This window comes from Gracilinanus agilis, chromosome 1 (assembly GCF_016433145.1).
Source record: "Gracilinanus agilis isolate LMUSP501 chromosome 1, AgileGrace, whole genome shotgun sequence".
In the NCBI taxonomy this organism is placed as follows: domain Eukaryota; kingdom Metazoa; phylum Chordata; class Mammalia; order Didelphimorphia; family Didelphidae; genus Gracilinanus; species Gracilinanus agilis.
In genome coordinates, this window is record NC_058130.1 from 270173359 (window position 1) to 270187273 (window position 13915).

The window sequence follows — 13915 nt, forward strand, 5'->3', positions numbered from 1 at the left end:
GTGTATACACATGTAAGATAACTAATAAACACATATATACGCATATGTATGTGTGTTTATTTCTTTCTATCTATCTCTCTGTTCATTCATCTGCCCGTTCATCCATCCATCCATCCATCCATCCATCTATCCATCTCTCTTCCCCTCTCTGCAACACCATTACCTTTCATTCAAACTACTGGTTTCCTTTCACTTCTCTTTCCCCCATTCCAATTTACTTGGCTATCAAAGTGATTTTTCTAAAACATAGGTCTGATCACATAACCCTGTTATTATTAGTATTTATAAACATTAATTTAATTTTGGGTATTGTTAAGGGCCTGACACATAGTAAATGACTAATGAATATTTGTTTGCTTGATATGATAGCTTAAGAAATAAATTTCAATGAGTTTCTATTACCTCTTGGATCAAATATAAATTGCTTTGTTTGGCATTTAATATTCTTCACAATCTAGCCCCTTCCTGCATTTTTGATCTTACATTTTACTCTCTTCTACATATCTGATAACCTACTAACCTCTTTGCTCTTCCTCTCCTATGCCACTCCATCTTGCTTCCACGCCTTTGCATGAATTGTCTCCTATGCTTAAACCTCTGGGAACCCCCAACTTCCATTAAGACTCAACTCAAATGATATTAGAGGTTACATTTCATCCACTCTGCATATGCCTATTTTTACCATGTTGTCATTATCTTATAAGAGGTCACTACTGATGTGGTTCAGTTTCTCCAGTAGTTCTATTGTTGTTGTCAGACAAAGAGCTCATATCAATCAATCAGTGCCAGGCACTTGAGGATGCCAATAATTAAATTAATGTCTATTGACTTCATAAATAATTAAATTAATGTTTATAGATAGTCTAAAAAGTATGTAATCCTCATCCTTTTCTCTCTTTTCTGCTATTCATCTCATCCCTGAAGGAATACTAAGAGAAGGAGGCCATACAGCAGTGAATTTTTTTTTTTAAATTTACTTCATGGGTTATCAGAGACAAAGAATTCATTACTTAATAGGCAAATTTGTGAGGAATGTGCTTTTTCTGGACACAACTAGACCTTGGGTGGCCAAGCAAAATTTCTGACTAAGACCATATTTGGGGTGTTGCCAGATTGATAGAATCTCCCAGAGCTTTTGTTCTGCTAGCCAGGCCTTCATAAAGACATGAAGATACCTGCAAATTCTGAAGAGATATCAGGTAAGAACTTTTGTGGGGGAAGGCCCCTATTAAAAAGCAAATAAAGCTCTGCATGGTGGCATATGCCTGTGATCTCTGCTGCTGGCTGGTGGATCACTTGAGTTTGGGGAATCTAAGTTGCAGTAGGGCTAAAGCCAATATGAATGTCTTAGTAAAGTACAGAACAAACATGGTGGAGCCCTTGGGAACCCACCAGGCTGTGTAAGGATAGGTGAACTAGCCTAAATGAGAAAAATGGAGCAGGTTAAAGCTTCCACACTGATTAGTATTGGGATATGTAAGCCTTTCTGGTCTAGGAGAGATGAGAAGACCCAGTCTCAAAAAAAGAAAAACAAATGTATAATTTGGGAACAGAGGATGAAATGATGTCTTCAACTTACCCAGATTAGAGAAACTGTCCTGTTATAAAGTAGAGATTGAGGGGATGAAGTAGAGAGTAAGTGAGGACTTGGGTAAATCATTATAAAAGGAAAGTCCAAACCAGTAAATGAGACAGTGGAAGGGATGAGAATAATAGAATTAAACCATGCCCACTTTTATATTTTCTCCAAAAAAGTAGCCCTGTTAAATTCCATAATTCTACCACATTTTCTACTCATATAGGACAAATATGAGATCCTCAAAAATTTTTAAGCATTCCTCCTGGCTGAGAATATAATGGCTATCAAATTTAAAGGTACCTTGTTCTCTTCTAGAAAAAAATATGACTTGTCTCCCCTTCTAAGAGGCCAGTTCTGCTTAATCAGAAGTGGAAAAATAGGGCAAAGAGCCTTGACAATGGGCACTACTTTAAGATCCAGATAGAGTGAGAGTGGGGGCTTTTGCTGGCTGCATCATAGCAATTGTCAAGGCACAAAGGGCAGAGGAAACCCTGAGGTGTTCGCCCTGAGGACTGCTTTCTTCCAAAGAAGCAGGAAGTAGCATTATGGTGGTAGGGGTGAGGTGATGATGCCAATACTGCTGTGCAGGTAGAGCTGCCTGGCACAGAAACCTCATTTGAGAAGAGTGACTCACAACCCTTGGGTAAGTACCTCACCCTACATTTGATGCCAAACACAATGTTCCTTCAGCATTTCTAGGCCAATTCTGCTCAAAATAGGCAAGTCTAGGGACCAGGCTGAGAATGGTTTTAATGGGCTCCTTCCTTCCAACCAGAGAAGGGGAAGTCTACCATAACCACATCCCATACCAACCAGAGGGCAAGGTAAGGGAGAGCAAGGAGGTACCACAAGCCAGCGTTTGCTCTGTGTGGCCACTGGAAAAGGTGCTGGATTTGGTGACAAAGAACCTGGGTTCACAACCTGGCTTTGTCCCTAACTACTTGTATGGTCAAGAGCAAGTTGTTACATTTCCAGGGCCATAGTTTCCTTAGCTGAAAATTTTAGGGGGTGGATTAGATTGGCCTCTAAAGACCCTTTCCAGCTCAAAATCTATGATCTCATGATTCTATGATCCTAGGATCTCTAATCCTATGATCTAGGGTCTCTAATCATTTCCTCATGAGAAGCTACTTGTGATTCTTATAAATCTTATTACTGCCAAGTAAAAAATTATAGGAATAGAAGTGGGGAATTTCCATAATCCAGGGGACCATGGGGGGGAGTAAGTAATCTAGAAATTAAACTGGTAAGAATTCAGAACTGAATAATAGAGATGGAATATTAAAAAAAATCAGGGAGAAAAGTACTGTAATTTAAGACATAATTATATGAAGAAATCTAGCAAGCATCAACCAATCCACAAAGCATTCATTAAGTGTCTATATGTGCCAGGCACTGTGCTGGGGTACTAGAGACACAAAGACATAAGGAAAGTAGTCCTTGCTGGGCAAGTCACTTTAACTGCAATTGCCTAGTCCTTACAGGTCTTCTGCCTTGGAACTTAGAATCAATTCTAAGACAGAAGGTAAGGGTTTAAAAAAAAATAGAAAATAGTCCTTGACCTCAAGGAGTTTATATTCTATCAAGAAAGACAACACGAACACATATAATAATATCCAAAATTCATACAAGGTAATTCTGGAGGAAAAGGCAATGGCAGCTGTGAGATGAGGAAAGACTGTGTAGAAAGTGGTGCTTGAGTTGAGCTTTGAAGAAAATGAATTCTTAGACTTAGAGACTTTGCATTCTCCATAGCAGCTGTTTCAAACCTTCTCTTCTCTAAAGCTACCAACTCCTACCTTTCTTTCCCACTTCCTCTCAGCAAAGGACCCTGCCTCATACTTTGCTGAAAAAAAAAACAAAAAAACCTGTCATTTTCTGTAAGCTCCTTCTCCTCTCCAATTCCATATTTCAAATCACTCTCAGTATCATCTCTAATCCCAACTTCCTTTGCTCCAGTCTTGGAGGGTTCAAAATCAGTCTGCCATGTGCCCTTCTTTCACTACTGTTCTTACACCAATGGAAAGATAAGTTCTCATTAGTTAACAACATGCTCTCCATTTTGCATAGCAGAAATGATATTACAAAAGACATCTGAACCAATCCACTCTCTTTTCTTTTTTTTTTTTTTTTTAAACCTTTGCCCTCCTCCTGAAAATCAATACTATGTATTGGTTCCAAGGCAATAGAGTGGTAAGGGCTAGGCAATGGGAGTTAAGTGACTTGCCCAGGGTCACACAGATAGGAAGTGTCTGAGGCCGGATTTGAACCCAGGACCTCTTGTCTCTAGGCCTGGCTCTCAATCCACTTTCTTTTCATCCAAGTTTAACGGCATATGGAAATATATTGTTTTGTCCTTTTTCTCTTACTTTAAGTATTGTTCTAGGGGATTCCGACTCTGAATTCTTATACATCCCAAAAAAATCACTCCATGAGAACTTATTTCTCACTCTGCAATGACACTAGGAAGTTTTGTTTGTTATTCCCAGACCCCAAGTGTCCCAACCATTTCTCCACATCCAGCACTAGCTTTATAGCCCATCACAGGCAGTTATGATGTCACTCTCCCATTAGGACAAAGTTTTTTCTTTTCCAATGTGTAATCATTTCTGAGGTCTATCCCTGAATAGAGGAAGGGTTTCAGGATGTTTGTCTAATTTTTCCAGGTCTTTGTAGATTTTTTCCCTCAGGTTGTAAGCTACTAAATGCAAATGCTTCTCTCTCGTCTGTTATAGTGTCAAATATAGGCCAAGTTGGTCTTATTTTCCTGTATGCATGAAGTCAGAGGATATGGAAAAAGTTTGCCAAAAGAAATGCAAAGAAGAAATATCAAAAAATATCTGAAAAATGTTCAAAACCATGGATGATCAGAGAAATGCAAAATAATTTAAAATAACCTTGAAATATTACTTCATACCAATCAAACTGACAAAGATGGCAAAAATCAATGTTGAAAGAGCTGCTAGAAGACAAACATTAATTTAATGCTAATGGAGTTATAAATTGGTCCAAATGTTCTGGAAAACAATTTGGAATTATTTAAGAGAAGTTACTAAATTATTTAAACTTTCTAATCCCATAAGCTCACCATTATGAGCCTGAAAGCCATTTACACTCTAAGAAGGTCAATGACAGAAAGAAAGACTCCTCTGAACCAAAATATTCTTAGTAGCACTATTGTAGTACCAGAAAGCTAAAAACAGGATTCTATCTTTCATGACTGAGTAATGGTTAAAGATTTTATGATTTATTATGGGATTACAAATATGAAGAATTCAGAAAACATGGGAAATTTGTATGGCCTGATAAAGCAGAGCCAAAAGAACAATAAATGCAAGGGCTATAGGCTATCACAATATAAAAGAAAACGACACACAATGGCAAAACACAATGGGCAAAGTTCAAAATTATTAAAGAACAGATAAAATTAAAAAATTAAGTAGACCTTTTCCCTCAAGGTTTATCCTTACTCTTTCTCTCCTTCTCCTTCACCACCAGTCTTGTCATGATTTTTTACCCCCCCTTGCTGGTTTCCAAAACAGAGAGACGAGCTGATGTCATTGGTGCAGGTGCCTCATCTAGCCTTACAAAGCCTGTGTTGTTGTTCCCGAACAGCAAATAGTGGCTGCCCGATCTGAAAACCTGGACCTATGAGTAAGGATATTAACAGTAAACTATGGCAAGGAAGACCTGTGCCAAACCTATTCAGGCTAATTTGGGAGTTGAAATCTCCATCCAGACGCAAAGGACATCATCCAAGGTCCAGCGTCATCTATATCATAGGAAACTGGACTGCTTGATCAAGGGAGTAGGCTGTTTCCAGGCTAACTTTAACAGGCTTGCTAGCACAGGAGTCTTTCCCAGAATTGACTAGGCTGGAAGAAACCTCCACTTCGTGGGCTATTTGACTCACATCCTTTGCTTTCCAGTAAAAACAAAGTCCCAGGAACTTTGTAGAAAGTAGAAAATCAGGCTGAACAGAAATCATTTCTACTTCAAATTCATTGCTCTGTTTTCCATTTGGAGATGGAAGCAGAGGAAGAGGAACAATCCACTTATATACTATAGGTAGGGAAACTGAGGCAAGAGAAATGTTGTTGGTGGCAAAGCCATGACTAGAATTGGTCACTCCTTCATTCCAGGGATCAAGTCCCATTTCTTTCATGAACCTTTCTCTGAGGGCAAAACTAATAGGTGGATTTTTCTATGGAGATATCTCGGAGCTTCATTACAAGGAATTTATTCTAACACCTAGAATGTTTCAGAAATGAAGTTGAATATCTTGCTTAAAATATTTAAGTTCAAGATGGCCTTGAAGGCCTCTTTAGATTCTAAAATTCCAAGATTCTGTAGTTTCCCAATTCATCTCAAGTTCCAGCAATTTCTCCTACATCTGACTTAGTACACCTAATGTGCAGAACAATAATTTTTCATTTAGTACTTTATCCTGTTATCTTTCTATGCCATCTCTCTTTTTTTTTTAGATAAGATGGATGTAAAAAAGGCCAGAAGCCTTTTTATCTAGTCTGCTAGCTCACTATTAGTCAAGAGGGTGAGAAGCCAAAAAAGCTAACACAATTTTGGACTTTGTTAAAAAAAAAAAGAGTATCCAGAATGAGGAAGATTCTAGTTCTTCTGTACCAATCTCCATATCTAGAATGTCATGTTCAGATGTAGGACTCACATTTTAGAAAGGCTGCTGACAACACTGTATGGCCAAAGAGACAAAACAGTACATGGACTAGAAGCCACACCAAGTTTGGGAGGCTACTTGAAGGAACTTACTGGTGGGGAGATTTGGTAGAAAAGAAGAGGGAAAAATGAAAACTATATTCAAATATGAACCTATGGAAGAGAGATTAGATTTGTTCTGTTTGGACCCAAAGAGGAAATCTAAGAATAATGTGTCTAAGTTGCAAAGGAGATTTCAACTTCATATAAAGAAAACTGTCTAATAATCAGAGCTCTCCAAAGTGGAATGGGTTGATTGAGAGAGTGGTTCTCTATCACTAGAGGTCCCGATTCAGGGGCTGGATGATCAGCTGTGGGGTAAGTTGTAGAGGAGATTCCAATTTGGATATGGGCTAAGCTACAAGTCCTTTTCAATTTGGAGTTTCTGTGATTCTATTAATTGTATGTTCCTTGGCGGCAGGGAGCAGGTTTCATTCAGATTTCTATTTCCCATGGCACCTAGCAGCTAGTATGATATTCTATCAATATGTTGGGTGTTCAAATATTTCTTCAAGGCAATCATAGAATCACAGAGTGCTTGAGTTGGAAGCAACTTCAGAAGGTGTTTGAGCCAATTTCCTTATTTTACAAACTAAGGTCCAGAATAAATTACTTCCTTATAGTCACTTAACTGTTTTTTCTTTTTAAATTAAATCTAAAAGCCAGAATTCTTGATTCCAAGTCTTTTTCTCTTAGGATCCTTATCTTAGGGATAGGGATAAGGATTTTTCCTACTAAGATAAGACAATGGGGCTAGCTATATGGTGCCATTTGCAATGACTCTTTAAGAATAGAGTTGATACTGAATGGACAGATTCCCCAGCCTCCCCCACTGCCAACTCTAGCCATGTGAGGCAGGGAGGAAGTCTAACCCACAGTGTCAGGTGCTCTGTCAAGATCTTACCTAGATACGTCCCAATGAATCCAAGGGCAAGGAAGCTGGATAACACAAAGACGGTGCCGACTCCCAGGATGGCAAGACCTACATAGAAGGCCCCTGGGCAATCCAACCCTTCCATCTTCGGCTGGCTCGACATGGCCTGGGTAAAACTAGTGGGATAGGAGAGAAAAGAAAGGAGGAAGAGACAGAAGCTTTAGTTAGAAGCCTGTGGGGGGGCCAGGAACCTATTTTTGCAACTTTACCAATTCTATTAAAGCCATTGCACCCAGGCTCTTGGGCTGCTTCTCCAAAACAGCAGAACCCTATGAAGACTCAAGCTATTAGATTCAATTTCAAGTCAATAAACATGTATTAAGCACCTACTATGTGCCAGACACTGATGCTAATAATTAAGCCCTGGGGATTAAAAAAGAGGCAAAAGATATCCCTGCCCTCAAGGAGCTTACAATCTAGCAGGGAGACAGCATGCATGCAAACATGTGTAAAGAAAGCTATATACAAGAAGAAAAAAATAATTGAGAGGGAAAGCTTTGGAAATAAGAGGAGTTAGGAAAGGCTTCCTGTAAAATGTGGAATTTTAGTTGGGGCTTTAAGGAAATCAGGGATTCAGAAGGGTCTTAAGTAATCACTTTGTCTAAAATCCTCACATAAATGAGTTGTTATTTTTATCAATAAAAATAAGCTATTGTTAGCTTTATTTAGCTTATCAAGTTACTCCAGTTAATCAGGACTAATCTTTTTGAAGGAAAAGGTCACACAAGATTAGGAAATTTAAATTTTTTTTCATCACCTTTACCTTCTGTCTTAGTACTATATTTGGTTCTAAGGCAGAAAAGCAGTAAAGGCTGGGCAATAGGGTGACTTGCCCAGGGTTACACAGCTAGGACATAAGTGAGGCCAGATTTGAACCCAGGACTTGTCCCTAGATCTGGCTCTCAATCCACTGAGCCACCTCGATGCCCTTAAGACTAGGAAATTCTAATGGGGCGGTTGGAGCAGAGTGCAACTATAGAAAGCAGAGATTGTGATAAAGAATGGATACCTTGTATATATTTAACCTAGCCAACTTCATTAGAATCAGAAAAATCTCATGATTAGAATGGATTTCAATATTCATTCTAGCCCAATCCTCCATTCATTATGTATACATCTCTTCTACTTGAATACTTCCAACAAAGAAAAGTTTGCTATCCTCCAAGGCAGCCTATTTCATTAATGGACAGATCTAATGGTTAGGAAGTTCTTTCAAGTAGTAATCCTTGTTTATACCCTTGGAACCACTCAGAAGTCTAATCCCTCTTCCATAAAATTGGTCTTCAAATATTTAAAGACACATATTTGTGGGGGCAGCTGGGTAGCTCAGTGGATTGAGGGCCAAGTTTAGAAATGGAAGGTTCTGGGTTCAAATGTGACCTCAGGCACTTCTTAGCTGTGTGACCCTGGGCAATTAAGTCATTTAACCCCCATTGCCTAACCATTACCACTCTTCTGTTTTGGAATCAATTATTTGGTATTGATTCTAAAATGGAAAGTAAGGATTAAAAAAAAACCACACACACCAAAATGACTTATCTGTTAGTCATTTATTTTCTCTTCTAATCAAAGCATCCCCAGCTTTTTTCAAGTATCCCTCATATGACACTAGTTCTAGACCCCCCTCACCATCAAGGCCAACCTCCAGTTTGCCAATGTCCCCCTTAAAACAAGAAACAAACACACTATTTCAGATGTGTTCTGATCAGGACATTGATCTAAGATGGCAGACCATGGTAGACTGGAATCTTGTCTTGATTTCAATACCAATGAATTAAAAGTATCCTCATCAGAAAATGGTTTTGGCCTTTCCTCTCTTAATTCAATGTCATCAGTAAGACTGGCAAAGTTCTGATATTTTCTTCTTGGCAGGATGAAAGAAATTAGTTCAAGGCGTTGCATTACAGGTCTGGCATTTGTGATAAGAGATTGAATAACTTCTTTTCTTCACTTTTATTTTCCCCCACTTTGAAATGTTGTCTGAACATTCATCATGCTCATCTGAGACCAAAGAGGGGTTCAGTGAATACAGTGCCAGGACTGGAGGGGATGGTCCTGGGTTCAAATCTGACCTCAGACACTTCCTAGCTGTGTGACCCTGAGTAAGTCACTTAACCCCCATTGCCTACCACTCACCTTTCTGCCTTGGAAACAATACACAGTATTGATTCTGAGACAGAAGGCAAAGGTTTAAAAAAAAAAAAAAAAAGGTCAAAGAGATTTCCAAAGGCAAAAGTAGGAAGAAAGGAATATAGCAGGCCAGAGTAGCCAAAGGATATGGGGGTCAAACTATATTTGCTTCCCAGTACCCCATAATATGTAGGCTCCATATGTTTTTATTGGTTTTCCATGGCCTACTGGATAAAGGCTGGCATTGAAGGGTCCCCTAAATCATGTCTCAACCTACTTTCACAGCTTCATCTTCCACTTCCCTAATATACAGCCTTGGTTCACATCAAATAAGTCTTTTTCCACATGGCACTTTAAATATTTGTGGACAACCACCAAATCTCCCCTAAATGATTTCTATTTAAAAGAAATACCCCTCTTTTCTTCCATTTTCCCTCATGTTGCATGATCTCAAAGCCCTTTGCTACTTTGGTCATATTCTTTTGGATATTCTCTAACTTGTTCAAGGCTTTCCTAAAATGCAGTGCCCAGAGCTAAAAACAATACTCCAGATGTGGTCTGCCAAAGGCTGAACATAATAAGACTATCACTTGTTTGTTTTTGGATACTATGAATCTCAAGGCAAATTAAGATCATATCAACTTTTTGGGTCATGATGTCCCACCAGTGACTCGTAGGGTTTGCAGTATACTAAAAACATCCAGATGCTTTTTAGAGCCATTGCTATATAGCCATCTTGTCCCCATTTTGGGTTGATTTTTTTAAACCAAATATAAGCCAGATTTTACATTCATCCCTATTAACTTCCATCTTCTCGGATGCAGCTCAGATTTTTTTTTTAATTACTTAAATCCTTACTCTATCATCCAGTGTTCTAGCCAGCCCCACTCCTCATAATTTTTGACCATGTAAAACAGCAGAACCAAACACAGATTCCTGGGACATTCCATTAGAGACTCCTTCCAAGTTAGCTTTGAACCAGTATAATGACTAATCTTTAGGTCTGGCTACTCCAAACATCCTCCAATTCCAAATCAGTTCCATCTTATTATGATAAATGTGCAGAATGCTTTGCTAAAATCTAGATAAATAAATCTAGATATACCTAGCATTTCCCTCATGTATCAGCCTAGTAAGATTATCAAAAAATGACTTACTCTTTATGGAAGTGAGGTGGCTCAGTGGTCTGAGAGCCAGGCCTAGAGATGGGGAAAAAAATGACTTGTTCTTGGTGATCATTAATTACTCCTTTAATAAAGTGTTCTAGAATTTGACCAGGAATTGAAGTCAAGTATACTAGCCTATAATTCATGGATTCCATTTTCTCCCCTTTTTGGAAAATTGGGACTTAAAAAAAAATAAACCTTTTTACCTTCCATCTTAGAATCAATAGTGTGTATTGGTCCCAAAAGCAAAAAGCAAAAGAATGGTATGGGCTAGGCAATGGGGGTTAAGTGACTTGTCCAGGGTCATACAGCTAGGAAGTATCTGAGGCCATATTTGATCCCAGGACCTCCCATCTCTGGGCCTGGCTCTCAATCATTGAGCTAGCTAGGTGTTTCTGAAAACTAGAACATTTGATCCTTTCCAGTCCTTTAGCACTTTTCCTTGAGTAGCTACAATGTAGGTAAACGACACAGTAGACAACCAAGAAATTCACTACAGATAATATCTAAGAAAGAAACCAATATTGAAATCCATGGTTTCAGATGTCCACACACAGGTAACAAGCAAAGGAAGTCAATGATCCTAAGGCCAAAAGGCTAATTTGAATTTGTAAGTCCATTAAGACTTGGCAGAATGAAATCTAGTTATTTTTTCCTTTTTAATACTGTTAATATCCTTTTTAAAATTAGTTTTTTATTTTTTTACTCTCTAAAATCATTATTTTTAACACTGCTTTTTTATATTTTATTTTAAAAGTTATTTTTAACATCCTTTTATTTTTAAATTTTGAGTTCCAACTTCTCTCCCTCCTTCCCACTCCTTGCCACACACTGATAAGGCAAGCAATATAATCAGTTATATATGTGAAATGAAATATAGTTCTAAAAAAGTATTCCTTCTTTGTTTTCCCAGAGGACCAATGATATCACGTCTTGACTTGCACAAAGTCATCAGCCTCACTATCTCTTCCAGAGTCACTGAAGCAGCAAGATGAAATTCAAGATAATTGTCTTGAAGTTATCAATAAGCATTTATTATTAAGCACCTTCTCTGTGACGGCATTGTGATAAGTGATGGAGATACAAGGAAAGGCAAAAACAGCATCTGCCCTCAAGGAGCTAATAATCTAATGGGGAAGCTTGGTATGGTGGATGGAGAACTAGTCTTGGAACCACGAAGGTCTGAGTACAGGTCTCGCCTCTGACTGATAACTGTCACTTGATACAGGATAAGTCACTTGTTTTCTCAGTTATCTGTGTTGTTTTCCCTTTATTTTTGAAGAGGATCAGTGATATGACAGGCCATACATTGACCTGCTTGTGAATCAGATTTAAGTGAGGCAGAATTGCATAGTCATCAGCCTTACTCTCTCTTTCAGAGTCATCGAGGTCTAGAGGTAAAACAAAAGTAAGGATGACTGGCAATGCCCTGGGATGCAGTGGATGGCCTTGGCTTCTTCCATGCTTGACCAAGCTCTAAGCCTTCCACAGTTCCTGCTTCAGTCACCCTCATGGCCCCTGGAACAAATTGTTCTTATTTCATATCTGGCATCAAACACTTTCTAGCTGTGTGACCCGGGGCAAGTTACTTAATCCTAATTGTCTTCTTCTCTTCTGCCTTGGAACCAATACTTGGTATTGATTCTAAGATAGAGGGTAAGGATTAATAAAAATTATCCTCATTGGTCTCTTCTGCTAGAGGAAGTATTCACATGCCCCAAATAGACATCATCCTAAGTCACCAATAGGTTTGTCGCCTGTCAGCTACCTTCAACTTGTTTTGGCCAGCCTGCTGAGATAGTTTTATTAGCATATTGGCTCTACATGCTACAACTTCTTGGAGCCACAGGGGAGAGTTGGGTGCCATATTAACAGCAAAGGTAGATGAGCAAACCTGAAAAGGGCTCAGCAAGCCCTCACATCAGAGGCACTACTTCCCAAAACAACATATACTTTCCTTCTCATTACTACTAATTCTGCTTGTCCTTACAAACAGAACCCATTACTAGCAGTTCTGTTTTTAAGGACCAAGCAGAACAAGTCTTCCCTTTCCATGTGAAATTTTTTTCAAATAATTAAATAGAGCTTTCATATCCTCTCTTAAGGCTTCTCTTTTCACTTAAAATATCCCCAGTTAATTCATCTGATCCTCATATTTTACCATCTTAAGGCTTTTAACTACCCCATTTGCCCTCTTCTATATATTTTCCAGTTTATTATTGCACCTGAAACTGAACACAATTTTTCACATGTGGTTTGATCAGGATAGGACAGACTGTAATGGTATCCTCACCTCTAGTCTTGGGCATTAGAGTTTGTAGGCATTTCCCCTGACCTTTAAAAAGAAAAAAATTAGGACAATATTTAATTTTATTCTGTCCCTGCATCACTTCTCCGATTTTCCAGTCTTTAAAAGATCACTAACAGTGGCTCATTGGTACCTTAGGATGTTATTCATCTGCGCCCAATGACTCAAACTCATCATGGGAAACTAGGCTCTGCACTGCCTTACTATCATCCTACTCACCTTGAATCTCAGCTCCCTATTAGTCATTTTTTATCCTGTCTTTTCAAATCCAAAATTATTCTCCTTGGAGGAAAAGAAATAGGAGACAGATAAAAATTAAGCAGTTTTGTTTTGTTTCTATACAGTGTTACCCAACATGAACTGTAATCTTTTCTGTCCTTTGATAGGTATCTTTTCTTCAATTTTTCAGAGAATAAAGGAGTATGGGCAGAGGATTTTAGAGGGGTAAGGAACAAGTCAAGAAAAATCTTTATACCAATATAAATCAAAGGTTCTGAACTTTTTAAATGAAGTTTTAGAGAGTTACCTTAGGCCCTAAAAGATTAAGTGAATTACCCAAGGTCACATAGCCTGTTAAGTGGATCAGAAAGGAGAACCGGACTCTCTATTAGTTTTTTTCCCCAAGTCTGAAGCTAACTCTATTCATTATACCATGCTGTCCCTTTCCCCAAATATATAATTTTTTTTTTTAAGGTTTAAACTGTCCTTACATTTTCGTACCACCTCGGCTCATTCTAACCTCCCAACACTGTTGTTATACAGCCATATTCCTCTTTGTCTGTCCTTGTTTTCCATCATCTCTTTCTTCCTCTCTCTCACCATTTCCCCCTCCCTCCCTCTCCCTCTCTCCACTTTCTCCCTTCCCTCTCCCCTCCTCTCTCACTCTTTGTCTTCCCCTCTCTCACTCTCTCTCTCCTTCCTTCACTCCCTTTCCTTCACTACCTCCCTCTCCCTCCCCATTTAAGTTGATTGATGAATTCTCTGTACATCCACACTGGTCTCTTTAGACCAAAGGTCATTTCCCTATCAATTGTAATTGTTTCTATTAGTGTCTTCAGAATTTCATT

The 13915-nt window shown here is 38.6% G+C and overlaps 1 protein-coding gene across 4 annotated transcripts in view; it reads right to left on the reverse strand.

The window, feature by feature from the left end:
• PEMT (phosphatidylethanolamine N-methyltransferase) overlaps window positions 1-13915 on the reverse strand; it is a 194442-nt gene that overhangs the window by 43779 nt on the left and 136748 nt on the right. For all 4 annotated transcript variants that reach the window (XM_044661709.1, XM_044661691.1, XM_044661700.1 and 1 more), the window contains exon 4: window positions 7215-7360. In XM_044661709.1, coding sequence (XP_044517644.1) covers window positions 7215-7360 — 146 coding nt within the window. The remainder of the gene's footprint in view (window positions 1-7214; window positions 7361-13915) is intronic.